The sequence below is a fragment of the Rhineura floridana genome, chromosome 9, assembly GCF_030035675.1.
Source record: "Rhineura floridana isolate rRhiFlo1 chromosome 9, rRhiFlo1.hap2, whole genome shotgun sequence".
NCBI classification, from domain to species: Eukaryota; Metazoa; Chordata; class Lepidosauria; order Squamata; family Rhineuridae; genus Rhineura; species Rhineura floridana.
In genome coordinates this window covers 123653388-123667781 of record NC_084488.1, presented here as the reverse complement: position 1 = coordinate 123667781, position 14394 = coordinate 123653388, and the positions used below count along the sequence as shown (strand labels likewise).

Sequence of the window (14394 nt, the reverse complement as noted above, 5' to 3'; positions counted from 1 at the left end):
ACAATCTTGGTCAAACCAGATATTACCGGAACACCTGTTGGCCGTAGGATGTCTTTTCTGGACCAATCTAGGTTTTAAATAGAACAGAATGGTCTGGTAGGCTTTCAAGGGGTCCACCTCAGAGTTCAAAACCCCTTGACGAAGGGATTGGAGGGTATAACCCTCAAAGAGATTTACTATAGAGAGGGACAAATTAGTAGACCAATGTACTCTCCGTTCCGCAACTACTGATCCCTCCATAGGCAGCAAGAATTGAGGGAGAGTCGAAAACGGAAGGCTCAGATTTAGCAGGAGAGGAAAGTGGTCACTTTCCGTCCTGGTATCAACAACAAATCCTAGGACATCTGATAGCAAAGAGTGGGAAACCAAAGCAAAATCAATTGTGCTTGCACCCCGGTTAGTTAAATAAGTAAAAGAGCCTTTGGAAGTGTCAACTTCAGAACCATTCAGGATTTCGAGGTGATGTACAAATGAAAGCTCCACCAAACGCTTACCCTGTCTGTTCGGTTTTTTATCCTGCAAAGTTCTATAGGTCATGGGAGCCTGGCAAGTAGGACCCCAATTTGTAGATGCTTCACCGCTCAACCATGGATCACCCAATCTGGCGTTAAAATCCCCACAAAGAAGCAGTCTAACATTAGGGAATTGTACCTCTACCTGCGATAAACTTTCTGTTAGCCGATCCCAAACACTGTTATGGCCCAGGGACCTGGCAAGAGAGGGGGGGAAGTAGACATTTATACATATAAGGGATCCTATGGATTTGCCCCTTATCCTAAGGATCTGGACATATTGTGGGAGGGTGTTAGGTAATTGCTGGACCTCGACTGATGGATCAACCGAGATGAAGATAGCAAGCCCCCCGTTGCCACGGCCTTTTAGTTTTTGCTTTACAGCTGGGCTAGAGAAGGCACAATAACCGTGTAAGAACACTGAGTCTGAATTGACGACCCAAGTTTCTTGGAGACAGATGATCGTAAATTTGCGGAGGTAATCAACAAAATCTTCATCATACAGCTTACTCTCCCAACCCATAATGTTCCATGATAGGGTAGATAGTTGTCAGTCTGTACAGATCGCGTCAACATCCTTGAGAGCACAGACACAACCATTAGTATTAGCAGCTGTTGTTAGAGCCTGTGTACTTTTCCCCTTAACTGCCAACTTAGACTCCTGGGGAATCATAGTACAGTGTACTTGAGACTTGACAGGGACAGAAAGTACCTCCAGAGGGACCGGGGCCGGGGAACTTAATATGCCTCTATTCCGAGGGGGGCTATCAGTTGATCCCAGCTCCTCATCTTCCAGGAACCTCATCCTAGGCCAGAAGCCAGGGGACGTTGGCTTCCTGTATCTGGCTGTGCTATTATGTGTATACTTAGGACCAGGGGGGGAATTGTCATTTGGTCTAAGAGGAGATTCTTCTACCACCCGTCTATATTGGCCTACACCTGTAGTTAATCCCCCCTACTCTGTACCCTGGGACTGTTAAGCGGGGAAGGTGGGGGATCAATGCCATTGGCCACCCTCCTGGGGGAACCCAGCCCCTCAGTAGGGGGCCATACATTTGGCATGGATCTTACCAAAACAGGGCCAGGAGAAAGTTTCTCCTGGACAGATAGCCTTTCCAGATGGAGTCTTAGGTATTCCAATCTGCTCAAAATCTCGGATTGGCCCGAGAATGGGAGAGTGCCAAAAGTGTCTATCAACATCAGTTCTTCATTAGTGAAGGGATCCCTGATTTCTCCTGCCAAATGGTCGGTGTCTTGAGATCTGGCAGCCGTAGTCCCCCAATGGCCTGGGCACAAAGCCTCAGATGTAAAGTCAATGAGCGCAGCGTGATTCTCCGACACCTCTAGTGGCTGTTGGCATGGCCTATGATGAGGAAATAGGGCTTCAGGAAGCGCCCTGTTTTCGAAGAGTCTTGAGATGCTTATGCCAACTTTAGCCAGGTCGCCCTTGTTGGAGAAGACGGAATTTGTCACAGACCGGGAGGAAAACAAAACAATGGCACGTGCCTTTATGCTGTTATAGAACAGGTACTCCACCTGTTGGATATCAGTTGCCAGAAGGCGGATTGAAGAAGTACCCACCAGGATTCCAAGGAGATGTTGAACGCAGTCGTCTTGGGATAAAAATCCACTGGGTTTGGGAAAGTTCTCAAGAACCAGCGTAGAAGGGTTCAAAACTAAATTCTATTTTGGGTCTTTTAGCTGGTCCTCCATCCCCCGGGTTAGGGGCTGCTTCAAGACTGCGTCCTGCCAAGGATCCTGAAAGGGTAAATAGGGGACCTGTGCATTTAAAGGTAACAGTGAAGGGGGGGGAAGAAATAGATGTAGCTGCCCTTACATTGATGGGAGTGTCACTAGGATTTAAAGCGCTTCCCACGTGCGGACTCTTACAAGTCATACTTGGCAACATTCCCCCTCTCTGGGGAGGGGGGTCAAGGTTCTTAGAGGGTGAACTCAATGTCCGTGCCTCTCTCTGTGGTGGTAGCTTCTCCATCAATGCAAATAATTTCCTAAAATTCATTTTCCCCCTACGAGGCAACTTACAGTTTTTCAAGTTCTTTGACTTTTTCTGTTTACGTTTTATTGATATAATAGGTTTTCTCCTGGCCTTTCCACATTCCCATGGATTTGTCCCCACCTCCTTATAAGTAGGTATTTGGGGGGTCCTTTGGGGAACAGGTACCACCTCAATCTACAAAACGGGTTGAGATTGTAGCTGTGATTTTCCTTCCCCCCCCCGCCGGGTCTTCTCTGTTGTAACATACTCTCAAACAGGAGGGGGGCTCCCAAGGCTTTTCTTGCACTTCTTGTTAAGACCATTAGAGTATTAATATCCCCCCCATTCAGAACTGTTGATGCCAGGACCCCATGTAGAGCCCCAAATGGACTTTGGTAGACTTTTAAGACTCTGACTCAGCACTGCACTCTAATTCCGAGCGGCCAAATCGACATCCGTACAAAAGAAAAATTAAGATTAAAATTTATAAATAACAATCCAGAGGGAGAAAGCCAAAATATATAGCAAGTAGTTCTAAAAGTCTTTTGATGTTATATTTACCAGACGGTAGGAAGGTTCCTCCCTGATTGTAGATAACGAAATTACTTACTCAGTAATTAACGACGGAGGAGGAAAGAAAACACAAGGAAGACAACCTTTCGAGTCTTGAGAGAAATATAGTTGGTGTAAGATCCTCAGCTGAGGCAAAACAGGTTGTTTAGCCTTGAGATAAGAACTCTAAAAACGGATAGAAAGCGGAGCTCCAGACTTAGCATCCAGTAGGTCGCCATCTTCCCCCGCACTCCCAGTACATAGTCCAAATAAATAAAATAACTTAGGTGGCTGTGTGTGGGTTCTGCATGAGAACAAAAAGGGTAGGGGCAGGTTTGTTTCTGTGTAGAGATCATGGGATCCCGTTTTATTCATCTGAAGGTATCCACTTACAGCCACCTGTCATCAGGCTCCTTCTTACAACAAGAAGCCAATTTGGTAGCACAGGTATATGTTTTCCAACTGAACCTCCTGGTTCCAGATATAATTGCAGCGCAGTGGTGCTTCTCTTTTGAGCCTGGTTCATCAGAAGACCAGTATCTGAAATGAAAAGTTGAAAACGCACCAATTATCAATCCAGACTTTATGTCTACCTTTATGTCTCACTCTCGCACTCGCACTCACACACACCATCCACTCATAATTGTGATGGATTTGTCACTGCCGTAGGGGTGAGACTGTGCTAGGACCACCAAGGGGCAAGATCTTCCACCTGCCTTGCCCTCTCACCCCTGCTCTTTCTGACATCTTTTTGGGAGACCCCAGGAAGATGTTGGTGTTGCTTTTTAAAGATGTTAAGCTTTTGTCGTCTAAACTTTTTGGTGTTTTTTTCTTGCTTGTATTTTATATTTGTGTGTATTCTTTTGTAAGCCAACATGGGGACCTTTTTAGCCAAAAGGCAGCCTAGAGATAAACCATAACATAACATGCTTTAGATCTCTACCCATGCAAAAAACAATTTTTAAAAAAGTATTACGGGTGGTGGTTGTCCATTATTATTATTTCATTATTATGTGATATCTCACACTAAATTACCAGTAATGGTGGTGTCACTTTGGTAGTCTCAAGAATGCTTCAATCAGTTTTATCTATTTATTTATAAATTTCGGGAGGTATCCAGTGCAGGAGCCACTAATGCAGAGATTTCTGAGTGTGCAACAGACCATTTCCCTTTGCTCTCTCTGCCTGTCCTCTGCAATGCCCCCCATCTCCTCCAGAACAGATTTAGGGGGCATCTAGGGAGAGGAGAGACAGGGGAAATTCGGTTGCACAGCCAAAAGTTCTTGGGCCAGCAGAACCACCTAGTTGGATCCCCCTTTTATGCACAGTGTTTCAGCCTTTAAGTTTCTAATGCTGCACATTAATGTGGTTTACAGAAGGAATCAGAGATACTGAGGTCAAATTTGCCTATCATGTCTACTGCCCATTTATCCTCCATGAATTTATCAACCCTGAGGGCTGAGGGCAGACTACAAAAACATCTCTCTCTCTCTCTCTCTCTCTCTCTGTGTGTGTGTCTCTCTCTCTCTTACGCACTCACACAATCCCAGTGTCTCTATGTTGCTGCTGTGAGCTAAAGCTAGAGGGAGGGGTGTGGCTTGTGCGATGACAAATAAGGAAGCATAGAACTGGACCGCCCTGTGACACAGGGTATTAAGAGCACCAGGAGCTAACTAAATGTGACATAGATAACTTTTACCTTGAGCATCCTAAAGGAAATGCAAGCAGCTTTCAGCTACAAAAGTGCTAAAATCCCCAGGGTTGATTCTGACCTTACAATAAACCAGAATCTAACAGTGTTGGCAGAAGGAAGACATAATATATCTCAACTTCAGCAAAGCTTTTGATCAAGTGCCCCATGATATTCTGATTAGTAAGCTAGCTAAATGAGGGCTGGAGGGAACAACTATCAGGTGGATCCACAGTTGGCTCCAGAATCGTACTCAAAGAGTGCTTATCAATGATTTCTTCTCAAACTGGGTGGTTTGTGTTTGTGTTGTAAATCGTTCTCTCCTCCCTCCAATCCTATTTTTAAAGCAATTAGGCAGGCTTTACCTAGGTATCACAGTTTTTATTATGTAGGAAACTAATACTGATTTTTTTTAAAAATGTTCCTCAATGCCAAACTGGTTTGACAATAAACTATTATATGGGGTGTATTTTTACACCTGCAAGTGTGTGTGTGTGTATGGAGCCTTTCCAACAACCCTGTGAGGTAGGGTTGCCCTTCCCAGTAGGAGCCCAGGGTGGCAAACAAAAGCACTAAAAACACTTTAAAAATAATAAAAACAGACTTTAAAATATATTAAAACAAAACATCTTTAAAAACATTTTTAAAGGTTTAAAAACATAGACACAGACACAGACACAGACTGGGATAAGATCTCAACTTAAAAGGCTTGTTAAAAGAACAAATTCCTTATCACTTCAGGTTACAGTTTTCCCTGGTTGAGTAAGCCCCATTGAATACATTGGGACTTGCTTCTGAGTAAACAAACATAGGATTGCACTATAAATATATTTACAGGTTGTATAAATAATAAACATATTTGATAGTCATGCTTATATAAATATTTTGTCGTACTGTGACCCAATAAGTATCCGATTTCACACTATGGTTGTACAACCTCTGCATTTTAAGTATGCCTTGGGTGGTCATGGTTCTCCATTGTTTTCATCCTGAGGGGCAGATAGGCTGAGAGATGGTGAGTAGCCCATGGTCACCCACTACAGTTTATAGCTCATTTCCATTTTGAAAAATTAATTAAAACAATTTACATGCAGGCAAAATTTATTAAGTGGATTCACACAATACGTTTAAAGGACATCCAACTCGCATTTAAAATGCATGACTTCCCCTAAAGAATTCTGGGAAGTGTCATTTCCCCCTCACAGTTATAGGTCTCACCACTCTTAACAAACTGCAGTTCCCATGATTCTGTGGTGGGATTCATGCGCTTCAAATGGGTGTTGAATGTACTTTAAATGAATGGTGTGGATCTGCCCTAGGTATGATGTTCATTCAAGAGTGAATTGAAAAGAACAATTTTAAAAGATACTTCTTACTCTTACTCATTTCTCAGACCTCTTTCTGATGTAAAGGGTCAAATCTGTAAAAACGTTTGGAGCAGCCACATTAAAAGAAAAGGACAGGGCATTCCAGGCAGGGGTTGCCAACCCTGCTTGGATATGGATGTATTTGCAGAAGAACCCTAGTCAAGGTTTACCAACAGCACAATCCAAACTGTATCTACTCAGAGGTCAGTCCTGTTGAGTTCTATGGGGCTTAATCCCTTAGTAAGTGTGTTTAGAATTGCAGCCTTCATGAGCCTCCATCTTTACTCCCCAAAGCTCCCATCTAACATCTCCACAACACTAGGCTCCTTTGTCCCTGCAGTGGCCTTCTGGTGACTGGCCTGGCCTGAAGGCACTTAACTCTTCTTGCTGAAAGCAAGTAGGCTAGATTAAATGTCCCCTACCCAGGCTCCACCTTTTAGCTAAGATTTCTATCTTTATTTCCAATCAGATATATTTTTAATTGTATGCTCCAAGCAACTGTGATTGATGCTTAATATATCATGCTTAATGACATCACTAGGGCCCACCCCGTGACATCACTGGGGCCCGCCCCATGACATCACTCGAGCCCGCCTCATGACATCACTCGGGCCTGCCCGTCAAATCTCAGGTTTTGGGATGCTTCTGACCTGGCAACCCTAAATGGCAGATACAAAGAAATCTATTACCTTAGATATGAAGGTTAAAATGATTAAACTGTCTGATGAAGGTGTTTCTCAAGCTGAGATAGGCCGAAGGCTAGGCTTCACTCCAACGACAGTTAACATGGTCATGAAGAGCAAAGAAAAAATTCTTGCGGAAGTTAAGAGTGCTACACCAGTGAACACAACAAAAATAAGAAAAAAGGAAAGCGTTGTTGCAGACATGGAGAGACTCTTAATAGTTTGGATAGAAAATCAGACTGCATGCCAGGTTCCTGTAAGCCAGGCAATGATTCAAAGTAAGGCCTTAAGCCTGTTCAATGACCTGAAGGCTAAGAAAGGTGAGGCAGCGAAGGATGTCGAATTTGTTGCAAGCCGTGGATGGTTTGACAGGTTCAAGAAGAGGTCTAACCTACATAACATCAGAGTGCAAGGAGAGGCAGCTGCTGCAGATACTGAGGCTGCAGAGAGCTATCCACGCGACCTTGCCAAAATTATTGAAGAGGGAGGCTACTCCAAGGAACAAATTTTTAATGTGGATGAGACTGGGCTGTTCTGGAAAAAGATACCTGCAAGAACCTTCATCGCAAGAGAGGAGAAAACAATGCCAGGCTACAAGGCAGCCAAAGATAGAATAACCCTTCTGTTAGGTGGCAATGCCTCTGGTACCTTAAAGCTAAAGCCTATGCTAACTTATCATTGGCAAAACCCTAGAGCTTTGAAGAACTACGTGAAAACTAGATTTCCAGTGCATTGGAGGTCTAATAGAAAAGCATGGGTGACTGCAGCCGTTTTCGAAGATTGGTTTGATACCTGATGAGCTGAACCCTAACATTTGAGTGGAATTCCTACCACCGAATACCACCTCACTCCTGCAGCCCATGGATCAATGTGTCATAGCCACCTTCAAGTTGAACTACTTGAAAAGAACCTGCAGTAAGTGTATTGCAGCAATAGACAATGAAGAGGGGACAGGGCAAGAAGTCCCAAAGAAGTTCTGGAAAAGCTATGACATCTTGGATTGCATCAAAACTATAAGAGATGCTTGGAATGACATCAAGGAAACAACAATGAAAGGGGCCTGGAAAAAATTATGCCCACAGTTTGTTGATGATGTCGAAGCCTTTGAAGATCCTGTAGCTAATGTTACTGAAAATATTGTAGAGATGGCAAGGCAGTTAGAGCTGGAAGTGGAGCCAGAAGACGTTGCTGAACTTATGGCGTCCCATTCTGAACCCCTCAGCAATGAAGATCTTCTGGAACTTTAAGAGGAGAGAGAAGAAGAAAATGTGCCGGATGAGGATGAGACCGTGGAACAGCCTGAAGGCCTAACTTCAAAAATTCTCTTGGAAGCTTTCTGTCATCTTGATAGCTCCATGGCTCTTTTTGAAAAGCATGATAGGGACTTTGAAAGAAGTTCCAAAGTCAATGCTAACATTTTGGGGGCTTATGTCTGTTACAAAGAAATCTACAGGGAAAAGAAAAGAGCTACAGTTCAAACCTCCTTAGACACCTACTTTCGTAAAAGGCCAGCAGCGCCCAGTCAATCTCCCAGACCATCAACATCCGCTGAAAGTCCATCTCTAGCATCGACATCAGCCCCAAGCCCTACTCCTACTTCAGGTAGTCCATCCAAATCGCCAGCAAGAAAGTGTCTAGCCCTTATGACTCGACTTATGAAGTAGAAGATATGCCCTCTCCTTCATCCTTCCTACAATACATGTAAATTTTCATTCATCCATTTTGCATCTGCCAGCTGACATTAAAGGCAACCTTACCCTTTTTCATAAAGGGTTTATTTTATTTTATGTTTATTTTAGTTATAAATGCGTTATTTACATCAGTTATGCCTGTATATGACGACTGCAGTGCAGTACATGCAGCGATAAGTGAAAAAAAAGTAGTGCTTCACTTTAAGTACACTTTCACTTTACATACACGCTCCGGTCCCATTGCATATGTTAATGCGGGGTATTCCTGTATAATCTTTTGATTGATATATTTTTCACTATTTGATCTTGGGAAAACGGATTATTAGAGATTCCTGGTCTCGTATGCTGTAGAGCAATGGCCCCATCTAAGGGAAAATCTTTATAACAAAATCAAAGTGGAAAGGAGGTAAAATTTGAGTTTGATACTGATTTTTACAATAGCATGGTGTGTACAATTTTACTTCATAAATATAATAAGTGTGTTCTCGAGCTAAGAGGTATTCTGAGGTGGGCTGCCTTCTTCATGATCTGTGATTGATGGGGAGTGGCTGGCTCAGAATTACCCAGTTCCTTAACTGTGTTCCCTAATCACTCTTTACACTGTGTGGTTTTCAGCTATAGTATAGTGATTTAAATATAACCTTTTCTCTATAGCAGTGTAGTTATAAGTTAGTAGTGGAATTTCATATAGAAAATGCAAGATAATAAGAAGCCTTATAGCAATGTAATAGAGCTGTGGTGTTCATGAACTTCCAGTCACTCTAAGGTGAACCAAACTCAGCCTTGCATCATGGTATTACTTCAGGAACATGTTGTAATGTCCTCAGATGTCCCCAGGTCAGCTTGGCTGATCAGGAGCCATAAAAGTACACCTGAAGGCCCACTCATGATAAACGGAATGGAATGTTGGCAAGTAAAGGGTTCCTGACTGTATTTTTCATAGCAGAGCAACAAGGCCAAGCAGCTGGAGAGTCTGGAGAGTCTGTGCAGGTCTCAAGGACGCGTTTCCAAGATAACCAGCTGGCCTTATCTATAAGACTGGGCTGGTGAAGCCAGTAGAGTGTGGGGGAAAAGAGTTTGTTAGAGAGAGAGCTTGGCTTGGTGTTCTGAAACTTTTCTTGTCAGTAAAGTGACTCTTAAAACCTAGTGCTTGTCTGGCTGATTACTTTCAACGGGATCTAGCCTGTCACTATCCTATCCTGGGCAATCCACTGGGCAATCCATCTACACATCCAACAGGTTCAAACTGATCTCAAATGGCCTAACAGAAGACAGAAGGACAGTGGTAACATCGGTCAAATAGACAGTGGGATAGATTAGAAATATTAGTCAAAGGAGACAGCAGGACAATGTGATGGGAGGTATTTGCAAATTATGAATATACATGTACTCGTTTTAATAAAAGATATCCGATTGGTTGGAAATATTGCAGGAGGGGAAAACTGTTACGTTATGTGGGAAGGAACTTGTGGGATTGGTAAACTAATGTCACATGTGTATTTAGTACTGTATAAAACATCTAGGCAGACTGTGCCTCAATGCAGTCCTCTACAGATTCTCTGGAAGGCTGACCCTGCATATGCTTGTAAAGAATAAAGGCCTACCTTTTTGCTTCAAGTTTGTGTCCTCAAATTTCTTAAAGGACCCCCAGCAAAAGACCCCATAGGAGAAAAAATTCTCCATCAGTGGAGTACCCATTGAAATTGCTTTTGATTTCACAACCATGCCCAGCCTTGTTGGCAGCCACTGCAGTGTTCAATTTCTTTATGTTTGATCAAGCAGCCAATCTGTGAATCCTTTCCCTAAATGTTACTGGCTTACAGCAGCCTTTCCCAGCCTTTGGATCCCTAGATGTTGTTGGACCACAACCAAGGCAGTTTGAGGGTAAGGTTGCTCGCCTCCGTAGCAGTCTTGATGCCCCCTCCACATCTACTCTAGTCCCCAATGAGGTGTCCAGTGCAACGTCTGCTGCAACTTCTTCGGAACGGTTTCAGTTGATGCGGCCTGATGACGTGGACAAGGTGCTTGCAGTGATGTGGCCAACAACAAGTCCTCTCGACCCTTGCCCTTCTTGGCTTATTAAAGCTTGCCGAGGGGGTTTGACTGAGTGGATCCAGAGTGTGGTCAACTCATCATTGTGGGAGGGAGTGGTTCCGGGCACCTTGAAGGAGGCGGTGATCCGACCACTCCTGAAAAAGCCCACCCTGGACCCATTGGTTTATGACAACTACGGACCGGATGCAAATACCCCCCTTTTAGGGAAGGTGATTGAGAGGGTTGTAGTTTTAGTGTACAAAGCCCTATACAGTTCGGGACCAGGATACCTGAAAGACCATCTTACCCCTTATATACCCAGCCGATTACTGCACTCTGCAGGTGAGGGCCTCCTGCAGATACCATCTTATCAGGAGGTTTCTCCTGTACAATATAGGAAACGGACCTTTAATGTGGCGGCACCTACCCTTTGGAATTTCCTCCCTTTAAATATTAGGCAGGCTCCATCTCTGTTATCTTTTCGCCACCTTTTGAAGACTTTCCTCTTCCAACAAGCCTTTTAAGTTGAGACCTATCCTAGTCTGTGTCTGTGTTAGAATTGCTTTTAATATGTTTTTTAATATTTTAACCCTTTTTAAAAAGATGTTTTTAAAGTTTTTTTTAATGTTTTTAACACTGTTTTGTTTTAATGTATTATAAGGTCTTTTCATGATGCTTTAAAGTGTTTTTAGTGTTTCTGTTTGCCGCCCTGTGCTCCTGCTGGAAGGAAGGGTGGGGTATAAATAAAATAATAAATAAATAAAAATAAATAAATATAGCTAGAATTAGGAAACATAAAGGGGATAATTTGTTATGATACTGCAGGTATCAATCAAGAGTTTTGGAACTTCTGTTCAACTGTAAACATTTTATAAGCAGCTATCTGCACAAGGTGGCAGACAAGAGCCTGGCTAAGGGACACAGAACATTTCTCAAAAGGAATCTAAGGTGGTACATTTTATACACTTCTATCATGTCTCCTCTGACCCGCCTTTTCTCTAAACTAAAAAGCCCCAAATGCTGCAACCTTTCCTCGTAAGGGAGTCGCTCCATCCCCTTGATCATTCTGGTTGCCCTCTTCTGAACCTTTTCCAACTCTATCATATCCTTTTTGAGATGAGGTGACCAGAACTGTACACAGTATTCCAAATGCGGCCGCACCATAGATTTATACAACGGCATTATGATATCGGCTGTTTTATTTTCAATACCTTTCATATTTATCCCTAGCATGGAATTTGCCTTTTTCACAGCTGCCGCACACTGGGTCGACATTTTCATCGTGCTGTCCACTACAACTCCGAGGTATCTCTCCTGGTCGGTCACCGCCAGTTCAGACCCCATGAGTGTATATGTGAAATTAAGATTTTTTTGCTCCAATATACATAATTTTACACTTGTTTATATTGAATTGCATTTGCCAATTTTCCGCCCATTCACTCCGTTTGGAGAGGTCTTTTTGGAGCTCTTCGCAATCCCTTTTTGTTTTAACAACCCTGAACAATTTAGTGTCATCAGCAAACTTGGCCATTTCACTGCTCACTCCTAATTCTAGGTCATTAATGAACAAGTTGAAAAGTAAAGGTCCCAATACAGATCCTTGAGGGACTCCACTTTCTACAGCCCTCCATTGGGAGAACTGTCTGTTTATTCCTACTCTCTGCTTTCTGCTTCTTAACCAATTCCTTCTCCACAAGAGGACCTCTCCTCTTATTCCATGACTGCTAAGCTTCCTCAGAAGTCTTTGGTGAGGTACCTTGTCAAAAGCTTTTTGAAAGTCTAAGTACACTATGTCCACTGGATCACCTCTATCTGTATGCTTGTTGACACTCTCAAAGAATTCTAATAGGTTACTGAGACAGGACTTTCTCTTGCAGAAGCCATGCTGGCTCTGCTTCAGCAAGGCTTGTTCTTCTATGTGCTTAGTTAATCTAGCTTTAATAATACTTTCTACCAGTTTTCTTTTTTTTTTCAATTAATTTTTATTCAAATTTTCAAAATCAAGAGAATACAAAAAGAAAAACACAAATTAAAACTAATACAATAAAAAGAAAAAAAACTATTGACTTCCGATTTGTCGTAGTTCAGCTATAGGCCTATAATATATAACAAACCTGTCTCTTGATAAATTATAAAATCACCTTCCTCCAGCAGTTATCTTAGTTGGTATCAAATCTCATTAACATCATATCATTTTATTCTTCTACAAAAAGTCAAAGAGAAGTTTCCAATCCTTGTGATATATGTCCATCAATTTTTTCTAGATAGACATGTCAATTAATCCAACTCTTCAAGTCTATTAAATCAAGTAATTTCAAATCGCTCTTCTTCCTTTATCCGTGTTGATTCCATCTTCCATCTTCCATCTTTACGCACCCAATAATCTTGCTGTCATAGTCATATAATAAGAGTCTGATAGGGATTTTCTTCATCACAAATATTTTCTTGCCATCATTTCCGAACGTATCACTGAAGTATTGTTGCAGAACCGCATCTCTGTTCCTCTTTTTTACAGAATGCACTAGCACATCTCTTGAAGGGTTTTTCATTGTCACAAAACAGAAATTAATTCTGTAAACTTTCTCCATTTCAAGTTCCATCAAATCCTTCCAGTCCATGAATTTTTTCAAACCGATGATATCTTTATCTCCAATCTCTTCACCAATTCCTTCAGGGACAGTGCTGAATTCCAAACAGTAATATTTGTCTCCAGGATCCATCACAGCCAGAAAATCCAAATCTTTTTCCAAGACCATATTTAATCCAATCTCCAGGGCTTGAACCTTCCCTTTAATTTTTCTTTCATCCTTTTTTAATTTTCCAAATTTATCTTTGTTCTTCTTTCTCATAGAATCCTGAATTTCTTTCAGCTCCTGTCTCATTTCGCCAAATTCACTTATCATCACTTGTCTGTTATGTCTGAGTTCTTGTTTTGTTAGCTTAATCTCATTCATTATTTTCTGAAACATATCTAAAGAGAAAGTCCCTTCTTGTACATCCATGATCTCAACCACCTTCTTGATTGTCATTCTTAAAACCAAAAAAAACACAACCCCTTCAATTTCCAATGTCCCAAGCAAAGAACAGTTTATTTCTTTATCCAGTTACAAAGGAGTTAATCTTTCAAGCCAGCTGACGTCACCTTCTAGACAAGACGAACTGCCTTATCTCTTGTATGTCCAAAAGTGCCAAAACAACTTTAATTCACAGCATCCAAATAATTAGTAGCAGGAAGAATGAGCAGATTCGTCAAAAAAAAAAAAAGTAAACCGGAAAAATAGTCCCAGACATATATTACTCAAAAGTCTTATAAATAAATAAAAAAAAATCTCTTTAAATTAGAAACCCCTCAGCTGTTTGTAATCTTTATAATGCTGAATTCCATGCCAGCTTTTTGCAATAAAAATAAAGATAAACTATTTCTATTTTCTTCCCCTTAGCTCCGTGAATAAAAGAGAAAGCTATGACTCACCCAGGGTTTCTTAATTGCTGGTTCTTTGACAAATCTCTTTAGCTGTATTGATAACAAAATAATGAGAAAAGACAGGAGAATGCTTGCCTGTTAATCCATTTTTCTTTGAAGAAAAAAAACGGCTCACTTAACCAGTTGAGCTGGTTGAAAATCCTAGCTCCGTCCGAGCTGCTGGAAGACCTTCTTTCACAGAATTCCAGCCTCCAAAAAAAACAACAAAGCTCTGTGGAAAATCTCAACGTTTCTTCCTTATCCGGAAGAAATTTTCCCCAGTCAAAAAGCCCTTCTGACTGGTTTTAAAACTGAAAAAGTTTCCACCAAGACGGGAGCCCGTCCCAGAGGCAGCACAGGCAGAGCGATCCTCCTGGGAAGTCCCTAATACTTTCTACCAGTTTTC

General features: G+C 41.9%; 1 protein-coding gene across 2 annotated transcripts in view; it reads right to left on the bottom strand.

Moving 5' to 3' along the window:
- Positions 1–3075: 3075 nt before the first annotated feature.
- The window catches only part of LOC133364432 (C-type lectin domain family 4 member M-like), a 38321-nt gene continuing 27002 nt past the window's right edge, over positions 3076–14394 (bottom strand). For both annotated transcript variants that reach the window (XM_061584935.1, XM_061584936.1), the window contains one exon: positions 3076–3600. In XM_061584935.1, the coding sequence (XP_061440919.1) occupies positions 3450–3600 (151 nt within the window). In that variant the 3' untranslated portion in view covers positions 3076–3449. The remainder of the gene's footprint in view (positions 3601–14394) is intronic.